The sequence below is a fragment of the Anastrepha obliqua genome, chromosome 1 (genome assembly GCF_027943255.1).
Source record: "Anastrepha obliqua isolate idAnaObli1 chromosome 1, idAnaObli1_1.0, whole genome shotgun sequence".
NCBI classification, from domain to species: Eukaryota; Metazoa; Arthropoda; class Insecta; order Diptera; family Tephritidae; genus Anastrepha; species Anastrepha obliqua.
The window spans coordinates 95,088,139-95,101,245 of record NC_072892.1 but is presented as its reverse complement, the minus strand read 5'-3'; the positions used below and the strand labels follow the sequence as shown (position 1 = coordinate 95,101,245).

The window sequence follows — 13,107 nt, the reverse complement described above, 5'->3', positions numbered from 1 at the left end:
CAACACAATACATTTATCGATCAGCTGAGCAAATAGTTAAAATACAAGAGATATTTATCGACAAACTCATATTTCTTTACGAAGGCTGATATATTAACAAAGTAAACAAATTGGAGACAACTTTTTAAAATAAAATATAATTTAAAAGCATAATAAATTCCATATTAAATATAATACCCGTTTAACGTAAAAAGTCAGGAAATAAATAAATGTTTATATCTCTTTATAACCGGTTATTTGATTTGAAGATTTCCAAATTGTGTTATTCGGCAACAAAAATGGTCGCACTGCCATTCCACTGTATTGGCAACATTGATAAAAATAGAATTGCAACTCTGGATTTTTCTTGTTGGCTTGATGTGCTGTTGGCTTTTTCGGTTTAAATAATTTTGTTAATTGCCTTATTTTACGTACATAAAATGTAAATCATATAATATAAAAGTGCACTTCTATTACCGCATTATAGTTTTCGGTTTGTGTTTATCATTTCCCTTGTGGTTTATTTACGGTCTTCAAACGGGCAACCTGTGAAACTTGTTTTGTTGTTGTGTTTAATAGTTTAGAAGAAAAGTTTCCGTCATATTCTTGTGTGAGGAGTGGCTGCTTTTGTAGTGAAGGCTAAAAATGGCATAAACGTCAAAATAGCGGCTAAAAGAGCTTAGAAAAGTGGTGATTGCGTTCCGTGAACATCGCAGTCGAAGTCTGAAACAAAATTAATACCCAGCAAGCAATCAGAACAGGATCAGTAAGTTTACCAACGACGGACAAGTTTTTCAAAAATACAAGAAAAACGATATTGGGGCGGTGGTGGCGAACCTAAGCTGTATATCAGCCAACCGCCGGATTGTTGCTACAATTACTGGTTGACGCTAGTTCCCGAGCTAGAGAGAATTAGGATACAGAGTTGGCAACTGCTGCAGCTCTGATTGGACATTCGCAGAGTAGGTGAAGTAAAGGCGAAGCGTGTGGAACGTAGAAAGGTGTTCAAGTAGTTTGGCGAATGCGCGTGTTAATGTAAGATTTGCTAGTGGGAAATGTTGCGCTTTTTAAGTCGCCGGAAGGTGCGTAGCAACTATGTGGAAAGCAGAGGAGGCGTCGGTGGAGGTGGCGGAGGAGCAGGTGTTACGAATGCGGGTAGTAGTGGCGGAACGCAAATAAAGGCGCAGCGTATGCCAGTAAATAAAAATAAAATTGAATGTCGTGTAGTGTTGCTGGATAATACAGATCTCTCCATTGAACTATCGGTGAGTGGAAGCATATACATACATATATATTTATATATGTACATATAAACATGTGCCTTAAGATTTCAAAGTAGCCTTAGAACAGAAAAGAGAAAGTGCACGAATTTGGCATTGTATGGATGTTGGTGTTGTTGTGTTAGCTTTAATCAAATTATGCGATTGGCTGCACTAGGCTTTTGTAATTTGTTTTTGCATATTCTCATTCTGGCTCTATCATAGCATGTTTAACACGTTCTAAGCAATGCTATGCTTCAAGTTTAATACGTAAAGTTCTATCATGTAGTACCTGAGTCGCAACAATACATTAAATACCTATTAAACGCACATTTGTAAAATCAAATACAAAGCTATAGAAATAGACTTGGTTACTCATAACATAATTAAAATAAGTCAACCTTTCCAAAAATTTCACGTCATTATATTACTCAGTTAATTATTTTGCTACATTTGATGCTGTTTATTCATTTACCTCAACAGAAAACTTCTACCTATGTAAGCCTACCTGAAAGTGCGTGTCAATATATAGTTTGGTCGAAAATGCTGGGTCGTTGTTCTAGCTATATTTAGGTATACCCATCCTGGGGTTCCTCTGCTTTATTTTACATAAGTCGGGCGGATAGATTTATAGGTGAGCAGAATCTCACCTTGTTCTTCCCCCAAATATTGTATGTTGCTATTATATTTTACTAGAACAATAACAGAGCCTTGTTCCTTCTACAAAGTTGGTTGATTATCCCGTTAGTGTGTTCCCAAGAATTGAGGCTTGGGCCACTAACTGCCAATATTTTGGTTCTTTCGATCTACACATTCAGTTGAGGCCGCATTTCTGTCATGCAAGTTGTAAATAGTGGGACCGAGGAAAACAAAAGCTTTATAGAGAAAAGTTAGGTATTTCAATAACCAGAGACCTCTAGGAAAACATTGTGATTGTCAACCTTACAATTACATGAGTATATATTTACATAATGAATGAAGGCGCCTATACCCAGCAAAGCTGTATGAGTAACACTTCTCTAATTCTAACAAAATACGTTATATGAAAAATGAAATATGTTCTGAACACCTCTTTAAGACCTCTTTAGTCAATAGTTTTCATAATTCATAATTCATCATTATGCATATATAAGTATGTATAGATTCGATATATATGTATATATGTATGTATGTATGTATGTATGTACACCTCTTGTAACTAAATTTATATTTTATAGAAAAAGGCCCTAGGAAGCTTCCTGTATGAGCAAGTGTTCTATGCTTTAGATGTAATAGAAAAAGACTACTTCGGTTTACAGTTTACGGATGCTAATCATGTTAAACACTGGCTGGATCCCACAAAACCTATAAAGAAACAAGTAAAAAGTGAGTTAACATTGTTTGATTGTTTGAAGTTATAGTTTTAATGGGGTCTTTCTAGTTGGTCCACCTTACACTTTCCGTATGAAAGTCAAATTTTACTCATCCGAGCCGAACACTTTGCGTGAAGAGTTGACTCGTTATCTTTTCTTCCTACAATTGAAACAAGATCTCCTGGAAGGTCGTTTAGATTGCCCCGATGACAAAGCGGCAGAATTGTGTGCGCTCGCATTGCAATGTATAAACTAAATTTATAACAAAATTATTTCCACGTTATATTGAATTCATATTTTACAGCGGAACTTGGTGATTACGATGAGCAAGTGCATACAGCCGCCACAGTGTCGGAGTTTCGCTTTGTTCCCGAACAAACAGAGGATCTGGAGATCGCCATATTGGAAGAGTATAAGACTTGTCGTGGCTTGACGCCAGCTCAAGCTGAAACTGCCTATTTAAACAAAGCTAAGTGGTTGGATATGTACGGCGTTGATATGCACACAGTCTTGGTAAGCCATTTCCCCTATGTGTTTCAGTATATATTTATGTATATGTTGTATGTACGCATAAACAATTTAAAATGTCTAATATTGCAGGGTAAAGACGGTTGCGAGTATCACTTAGGTCTTACACCAACTGGTATTTTAGTTTTTGAACGTGATCAAAAAATCGGTCTGTTCTTCTGGCCTAAAATAAGTAAGCTAGATTTTAAAAAGAAAAAGCTTACGCTCATCGTTATCGAGGATGACGATGAAGGACGCGAACAAGAGCATACATTCGTTTTTCGTTTATATAACGAGAAGGCCTGTAAACATTTGTGGAAATGTGCTGTCGAACATCATACTTTCTTTCGTTTGCGGGCGCCGGTCAAAGGCCCTTCAGCCCGTCAGAATTTCTTCCGCATGGGTTCACGTTTCCGTTACTCTGGTCGTACAGAATTTCAAACCACACAGCAAAGTCGTGCCCGGCGCACCGTACAATTCGAGCGACGCCCATCCCAACGTTTCGCCAGCCGCCAATCACATTTACTACGTGAACGTCAAAAAGCTTCACAAGAAGCTGCTGCTTCTGCTGTTGCTGCAGTAAATGCACGCGCAGCAGCAGCAGCCGCGGCCGCCAATGAGCCAGCCAACACTACTATCGATTCGCTGCTTACGAACACATCAACGACGGAGCAACCTTCAAATGCTGTTACACCCTCACCGTCTATCCAGACAGTCATCTACAATGCAGAGATGTTAAATGATTCGGCTACTTGCAGCACATCTGCGGCGCGAAGTAACTCTGGAGCCTTGCGTTGTAATTCCATGCGATCGGACTCAAGCGGCGAAGACGGCGGCTATAGTAAGCTGGATTGTTACAATAAAGAAGGCTTGACTGTGAAGTATGTTTGACTTCAATTCTTAGTATATTTAAATAAATTGTACAAAAATATATATTTCGATAACTAGACTGGATAGCGAGTCCATAAGTGCAACCAGTAGCGGATATCCAACAAATGCAACGAAAAATGTTGATGATACCAATCCATTTAGGAATAACGCCTCCTCGCACCATGGCTCCTTCGGCAAAGCCTCAATTAGTTCAGGTTTCAGGTATGAGACTCATTTCTAATGCGAAACGTATTAATACTAATATCCCACCTTTAACATCTGCAAATTAATTAAAAACAAATTTTATGTTACTAACACTAGTTTACTTTATGCAAGTATTTATGTATCTGTAAAAAATGCTACAAAATCAATGTTTCGCTCTTCCGTGTTGTTATATATATATGTACATATACATTTGTACAACGTGCGCAGAATTAATCACCGCATCGGAAGACTAAATGGAGTCGTACGTCAATCATATTTCACACTTACGAACTAGACAACCGCAGTATACAAACACATACGCAATGGAGCGCGTAAAGCTCAAAATTAAGATTTTCAGCACTGAAAATCATTTATTTTATTTAGTAAAAAAGTTGTTCGAAAACAAAATTGGATGATTAATTCTGCAGCACCTTGTAAAGCTTTTATTTTTTAATCATGTATTTTTATAATTTATTTTATTAATTAAATAAGTTTTATGTTTGTAGTTAAGTGTTTATACTAACTTTACATTTGTCTCGTTGTGCAGCATTAGAAGTGCCTTATCGGATAAAGATAAAGAGCTAGATTCATTACTTAAGTCCATTGTTAAAGATCCATCCCCATCTATACTAGCAACCGAAGCTATTAATGATGCTAACAGTATCAGGTAGAGCAACTTTTATTATTAATGAGCTTTCTTTTAACTACTTCGCACTGCGAGAATCAGAATGGCATTAATTGTTTTTTATTATTATTCCATAGGGTGACGATCAATAAGACATTCGATATGGAACACAATACGGAGACTTTGAAACGACTTTCGAACTCGGATAAACCGAATAATCAAGTGAAGCTTGCAAATATAAGCGGAGGCGCACTACCACCCGGTCACATTAAGTGCAATATTTTGAAAGGTGCGACAGAGACACGGTTTTATGCAATTACCAAACCAAAATTTTCTGCAAATACTAAATTAAATACTGTGTGGTTTCTTCCATTCTAATTTTGTTTACTTTACATCTAAGTAGCAATAGTGTACCGCTTTGTGTAATTGACATTAAAATTGAATGCACTTAATTTTTTCAGCGCGCGTGGAGGAGGAACTTGGCACGAGTGCGCTCTCGAATGCCAATACGAATGCGAAAATGACGAATCAAATGTTTGTGCCCGCTCCTAGCACAGTGCAGCACAACAATAATAACAGCAATAGCATATTCAGCAGTATTAGTTCGAACAACAATAACACAACTTACAGCAGTGATGGCCCCGATTCACTGAATGCCACTTACATTTCGGTGGTAAGTAAAATAAAACTTAGAAACTTTTATAGTCAGGCGAGAAAGTGTTTATATGCTAGTTATTCACAAAATTCACTTAATGCGCACACTTACGTATTTCACTGTTTATTTATCATATGTTGAATTGACCTATTTATAATTTATTTAATTTTGTCGTACGCTTTTTGTTAATTTGTCTTCCTTTTTTGTGTGTGTTTTTGTGTTTACCTACCATCTTTGTGTTGCCATTTTTGTGTTGTGCTTAGGGCGGTGATAAACTAACTTTGAGCATAACGGAACAAAAGCCAACAGGCAGCACCACAATGGCAAGCGGTGTTGTTGCCACTGTAGGTAGTGGTAATACAGATGCTAATGTGTCAAACAATTATGGCACAGACTCCATTTCTTTGCCTTCACCCACATCATCATCGGCGAAGAAAATTTCCGCTTCTAAAACAACAATATCACCTTTTTCCAATGCCACTTTCATATCCGAATTCAATTCAATGAGTCCTATCGTGTCATCGTCATACAATAACACACATACCAGCTCAATATTTACCACAACGGCAGCGAGTCCTACCAGTCTAACGAATGCCAACGAAACGTTTACAGTTAGAAAGAGTAATGTCAAAACTACAACAACAAACGACAGCTTGTTAACACCCACTCTGCCTATAACACATATATCAACCATAACCACGCCACCGCCTACACCCACTCATACTTTCAACGCCACATCATCCGCAGCCAATGCCTCAGCTGCTGAGCGGTTAATTAACGAAATATTCATCAATAATATAATAAATAATAATGTACGTGCAACGAATGATAAAAAAACCGGCAGTGCCCTTGGAAAGAATAGTGAAACAGAGTTGGTGAATATCGAAGTAGACAACAACCAGAAGTCGGTGACCAAGCCATCCGCCGGCACTACACTCTTCTCCACTTTGCGTGAACAAGAGCGCCAACAACAGCAGCAGCAAGCGAATGATGAGCGGAGCGAAACCGATGCTCATTTGCCAACGAAAAATGAAAGCGAAAAAAAGGTTTGGACTGGTTTACTGTAACATTTGCTGAGGTGTCGGGTTGTTGCATGCAGTACCATTTAATTTTTGTTTTTGTTTCTTATGATGTGTTGTTTATTGGTTTTATTTTCTTTAGTAGTTTTAAGGAATTTTCTCATATTGTGTATACTTTCGAACTATTTTTATTGACTTAGTTAATTTTTTATAGCATCCGAATAATCATTCCGTTACACATATACAATCCCATAATGACATGGTATCGCCGTGGCTAGTGTCCTCGGAAGTGGTGTCAGCGCCGAAAGGTAAAGAACCAACAATATTACGAAAATCAGTTATAACAACGCAATTGTAAGTGCTCAGTTAGCCGACGTTGAAATTAGGTTATGTATGTAATTTTGGATTTATATGAATTTCTCACAAAAGAAAATTAAATATATTTATTGATAATTTCGTAACAAATGCGAATTTATCGCGGATGCATACAATACATATATATGCACTTCGAAAACGATAACTTGAATAATGAATTTATATAATTAAACTAAATCCATCACTCGCGAGAGTATAGCCAATAATGTTTATTACAGTTTAATTAACTGTTTGACGTTAATTTAATTACATTACAGATTATTTACTTACTTTAAAAACGAATTCCATTAGTAGTATAGCCAAATCGGCATTGTAAACGTTCACTCGTACTTAATCCGAAATTCCATTTTTACTATTTATTATTATACATACATATATATAAATATATATATATATATACAACTACTTAAAATAAATGACATAAATATGTAAATGTTTACAAATTATGCGCAGCTATTGCATATGTACTTAAGTTTACTTAAAACATAACTGTATAACGGGCGTATGTCAAAAATTAACATACCTACCTGCCTACATACATATAAACACACAAATATATTAATACTGAAATCTACAAGCGCTGAACAATGATAATTCGAAACGAAAGTTTGTGCCTTATTGTACTTCATAACTTCAATGATATTAAGAGTTAAGCAGCTGTTGCGAATAAGAACCCGCCTTTATAGCATTTTACAAGTTTTAACATACATACATACATGCATGCATAAATCCAAATTAGTGATTATGCGCATATCCTACTTAATAACAAAACGGAACAAATGGCATTTAAACGAGGTTTGTGGTTTGAGAGTTCAATTTAAGTGATTGATGAAACAATTTTTTTATTTCATATTTCCTTATGCAACGTTGAATTATAATGCAGTTTAATAATTTGAAAAATGTGCGGAATGTGTCACATAAATCAATTACACGCGCGCCCGTTTACACTCAATTAATCTTTTTTTTGTTTTGTTTTTGTTAGTTTTTGTGTAGTCGCTGTGTGTAAACAAGTTGAAATGACGTTTGTACCAAAAGAGGTAAAACGTTAGTTTTTAGTACCATAATGCTTACTTATACCAGCGTATATATTTAATAGCTAAATTGTAGTTTTATAATTGGGTCTGACATACTCATAAATAAGCTGACAAATTGAGACAGATGTTAATGTGAATTTGGAGCCCATATGTAAGTTTTTTTTTTAATTGCTGTAAAATGAAATTAATATGAAGTTAATATATATTTTTGTTTTTTCAATTCCCACAAATTTATTATTGCAATATTGTCTTACGCCAGCTGAGACGGCACGACAAACATTCGAATGGATTTTTGCCACGACAAAAAAAAAATTCTCATGATCACCGTCTACTTATCCTAAATCTATCCAGAATGTATTTAAATAGGGGTCAAATGCATATTCCTCCCTTCATAGCCACAAACCTTGTCAAATGGTTCTTCTCGATATTCCTTTACTATCACAAAACAAATGTGCATACACATGTACCAGCAATGTATGTACTCGTAAGTGATTACATTAAATTTAAGTTTTTAACATAATGTGAGTATTATTTTATGGCAATTTGTTTTTCCATGGTGGCAATTATTATTAATGGTTGCTACAATAATCAATACATTAGTTGAAATAAAAGCTCTGAGCGTTTTGCGCTAAATGCATTTAGTCTTACAGCGCCTCGGGTCATACTATACGCCGTTAGAATCGTGAAAATATGTTTCAAATAAAGTTCTTAATCAGTTTTTTTTGTGTGACAAAAACAGTTATGTGATCGATATCTACGTCCATGTCACCACGACCAAAGTGAAAAGTCGGAGCAAGCCGCCAAAAAAATGTCTGCTCTTCATGGACCCAATACTACTGCAGTGTATGTAACAGCAAAGTGGTGGTCCTAATGATTTATTTCTGGTATTATGAACGTCAAAGATAAGACAGGCTCTGTTAAACCAGTAGTCGAAAATGTGGGCATAATCATTCAGGGCTATTTTTTTATATATATGTCCGGCATGTAAAGATAACCTGCACGACACTCACCACCTGTTTACATGCCCTCTCAAACCCAACTCACTTACATCTCACTTACCCACCACTCCTCTCGCTCTGGACCCAATCTGTCGAAACTGCAAGTTTCCTGGGCTGACCTTTAGATGAGTTAGATGATGACGATCGGTGACTACACCGCACTGACTGGGCCTAGTAAACTGCTACAACAACAACAACAAAATCATTTAAAATCAGAGTGGGAATGGCAAATGAGTACCTATTCCTTTGTATAGAAACTACAGATTAGGCACAAAAAATGTATCTAAATCGCATTTTGCTGACTGTTAATTTCATCGTCGGGCTAAAGCGAAAAAACGCTCAGAACTTTTTACTTCACCTATTGTATGCTCTATAAATATATATCTAACTATATATTGATATACTTTTAAATATACATATAATACTATATATACCTATATTTAGTTTAGCGTATATTGACATATAGATTTTATTATTAAAAATATATATTTTTTAATGAAATATACAAATAAAATATATTTGAAAATATAAACCTTAAATGTTTTTCGTATGTTTACTTAATCCCTTGAGATTCACACGTGTGTGTGGCTTTGATAATTTTTTTTGGGCTTGAGTCAGTATTGCAGTTGCAAACGTTTGCTACCCTGTCTCAATTGCTAAACCGATACTTTTTCGACATTCGGCACTTATTAGCAGCAGCTTAGATACGTCAACGTGATCCGTAAATAAAAATAATGCAGTTTTCTGTAAATATATATTTTTTTTGATAATTTCGGTCTTGACGGTAATTAACAAATGAAAATGACAATGAAAATAATCAAGCAATCCTGCAAACAAAATTTTTATGACACTAATTTAAAAGATTTTGCGCGCAACAATGGCGTAACTCTTGATAGTTAAAACGCTACAGTTTTGTCACAGTTTTCAGAATTTCACATCGAGTAAGAAAAGAAAAGAGAATTAGTTTTAAAATAGCATTTATTGTGAAAAAGTTTTACTTACACCTAAAGTCTATTGTTTAGATAAAAAAAAAATGATTTACTACTTATTCATCACTTTTTGTTCAATAATTACACTGGAAATACTCTTTCAAGGATTCAAGTACCATTTTTTCCGATCTTTTTATCGAAATTCGAAAGGTAAGATGAATGGATATTTTTGTTTTAAAAAATTGGCGTCACACAATTGAACATAGAGCGCGTTTCTCCAATATATTTGCTAGTTTAGAATCACTTTGGGTTAAACAATATATTTTTTTTACTCCTGTTACGTCTGGGTAGCACTGAGAACTGATATATGGTGTAGTGTTGAATAAATAGATATTTTCCGAAAAAAATAAGAAGTCGACTTTTTCTGAACAAACCACGTATGTACACTGTACAGTATTAACCAAAACTAAAGCACCCCCTTGCAGGATTTCTGATAATACCCATAACATTATTCAACACTTAACATTAAAAACTATAATTGAAAATATCCATGGTACTCAAAATTGAAATGGTCAAAACTAAAGCTCTCCTCTCTTAAGAGTAAGTTATTTACGTTTATTGTTTAGTATGTATTTTAAACCAAACCCATTATTTTTTATGACTTCAGCACATCTCTTTGGCATAGCAGAAATTTAATTATTGACAACTTCCGGGGATATGTAACAACAGGCTTCTTTAACAGCTTCAAACAGTGCTTCCTTTGTTATACAATATTCTCAGTAAATTTTCAAATTCACAATCTCCCATAAGTTCTCAATCGGATTGAAATGGGTAGATTGAGCTGACCAAACTAAGAACTCTATAACATTTTGGTGCAACCAAATTTTTAGTGCCTAGAGTATTGTTTAGGATAATTACCCTGCTGTAACCTGCATTTTAATGGTATTTTTTTCTCAGCATGCACCAACATTACATCTTTTAAAATGTTCGTGTACATGAAGCGATCAATTTTCAATTTGTCTACGGCCATTCTCATTATTCCTCACAAGTTGAAATCAGGGAGAGTGGTCCCACTACTGAAACCTGGGAAGCGCGCCAACCAAGGGGAATCTTATCGGTTGATAACTTTCCTTTCCTGAGTAGTGCAGACTCTTGAAGCCCTCCTACTCCCACTCTACAAGAAACATCTGGCCGTAGCCCCATATCAGCAGGCTTCCGACGAGTGCACAGTACCACCACAGCACTCATTGCCACAACCACCCAGGTAAACCGCGGCTCAAAGCCGCCCCTACGGGAGGACTGTCATGGTAGCGTAGGACTTGAAGAAGGCTTTCGACACTGTCTGCCATTCCGTGCTACTAGATGACATTATAGAGTCGAGACCAAATCTCTAAACAGAGGAAGATAAAGCAAGGTATCGTCTGCTGACGACTGCATGATAATGGCGTCGGGCAATGACATTGGTGGCCTGTGCGCCGAAGTGAACAATTACCTCACCAAACTTTCTTTCGCTTTTTCACTGCTAGGAATTTACAACTTTTCCCCCACAAAGACCACGGCAACTCTCTCCATAATGGAGGTCAAACTGCAACTGAAGATCAAAGTCGATGATACACCAATTCCGACTGTTAACAATACTAAAATTTTGCGAGTAACCTTCGACAGTTTGCTCTCCTTCTCTGTGCAAACAACCGCAATTACCATTTAAATCTAAAATTACCAAAACTATTCAAAACTTGCTATTCGGACAGCGACGGATTGTCTCCTGATGTCTCTCCTACAACACCTACACAACTAGGCACAGATACTACCTGTAAGGGAGCACAACAAACTGCTCAGCAAACAATTTCTGTTAGGGCACTACCGTAGCTTTGAGCCGCCTCTCAGGCACGTCAGGAGGCACCTCTTCAACTATGCCGACGAGAATCAGGACAAAACGAACCGACAACTATTGGAATGGACATGGTGTAGACAGACAATACACGATATTCATCGGGAGACCCTTACCACCTTCTTAACCTCCCGACCCCCGAATGCCGTACCACCCGCAGATGAATAGCTCCAGCTACCCCGAGAGACCCGGGTAATCTTAGCACAACTACGTCTTGGATATTGTAGGTTATTGTCGGTTAAATTGCTATTTATCCAGACTTATTGACTCCGACATACCAAACATATGTCCAGCATGTGAAGGCACACCGCACGAAACTAACCACCTTTTCACATGTCCAATGAAACCCACTCATCTAAGCCCCCTCTCCCTCTGGACCTTCTTATACCGTCTTATTATTCTTTTGACTCGCCTTAAACCATCTGAATCTTTTAAATTATATTTGGATTCATCAGAAAGCAACACATTTTTCATTTCTGAACTGTCCAGTTAAGATGGGATTTGTCAAACTCAAGTCTTGATGTCTTCTTTTGTCTTGCGAAATAAATGGCTTTCTCGCTGGTCGCCGACTGAACAGTCCGGTCTTCTATTGGTCCCGACACTAATTGGCAAATTTAATTCAATTTTATTTCATTAGAGGAAACTGTAGGATCGCTTTGAATTTTTCGTTTAATTAGGAAGCCATCTTGCCCTGAAGTTTTTCATGGCTTTCCTCCTTTATGCGTTACAGAAACACAACCTCTTCGTTGAAATTTTTTTAATAAGTCTTTGGATTGTATACTTCTCACTAATTTTGTGTCGTGATAAACCCTTTCTCCAATCACTTATAATTATTAATTGCATTTTTAAATTCATTGGATAATGTATTTCTCGACATACATACATATTTATTGAGTTACCCGTATGCGCTGTTCTATAATAATAAATTCTCAAATTCAGTTTTAAGTACTGTTAGTAAGAGAATTCAATTAACAACAAACCAGGGCTATTTTCAATTTTAGTTTTTTATATTAAAATTATACAAAATATAATAATATTTCACGTGATTTTTGTTGAAATATTTGTCATTGTTGGAACTCCTGTAAGGGGGTTGCTTTAGTTCAGGCCAATACTGTATATGTATGTATGTATGCTCAACAGCAAAGCACCACAAATGGAAAATAAATTTTGAAATATGGGAATGCTTCAAAAACCAAACAACACAACTCACACAACGATTTCTCTATATGCCAGCATACAAACCTGCCAATAAGATATTTTTAGAAACGTCAAGTATATTTTTGTATTTGTATGTATGGGGCAGACAACTAAAGAAATCAGGCGCGCGCCGTGGGCGAACTTAGAACACAAATAAGAAGATTAACAAAAAATTCAAAGAAGGGTGAATCACTAACAAACTGCGAAGGAGTG

The 13,107-nt window shown here is 36.3% G+C and overlaps 1 protein-coding gene across 3 annotated transcripts; it reads left to right on the top strand.

Annotated features, from left to right (window-relative positions):
- Positions 1-353: 353 nt before the first annotated feature.
- LOC129252957 (band 4.1-like protein 5) lies at positions 354-8,125 on the top strand. 3 transcript variants are annotated; one of them, XM_054891154.1, is made up of 11 exons: positions 357-1,244; positions 2,456-2,603; positions 2,659-2,835; positions 2,895-3,103; positions 3,191-3,978; positions 4,046-4,189; positions 4,719-4,838; positions 4,934-5,085; positions 5,258-5,469; positions 5,715-6,497; positions 6,685-8,125. In XM_054891154.1, the coding sequence occupies exons 1-11, from the start codon at positions 1,035-1,037 to the stop codon at positions 6,826-6,828; spliced, it is 3,087 nt and encodes a 1,028-aa protein (XP_054747129.1). In that variant the 5' UTR covers positions 357-1,034; the 3' UTR covers positions 6,829-8,125. The 3 variants fall into 3 exon arrangements, with proteins under 3 accessions (XP_054747130.1, XP_054747129.1, XP_054747131.1); XM_054891155.1 differs by lacking the exon at positions 4,719-4,838 and having other exon boundaries at positions 354-1,244; XM_054891156.1 differs by lacking the exon at positions 5,715-6,497 and having other exon boundaries at positions 362-1,244.
- The last annotated feature ends 4,982 nt before the right edge of the window (positions 8,126-13,107 follow it).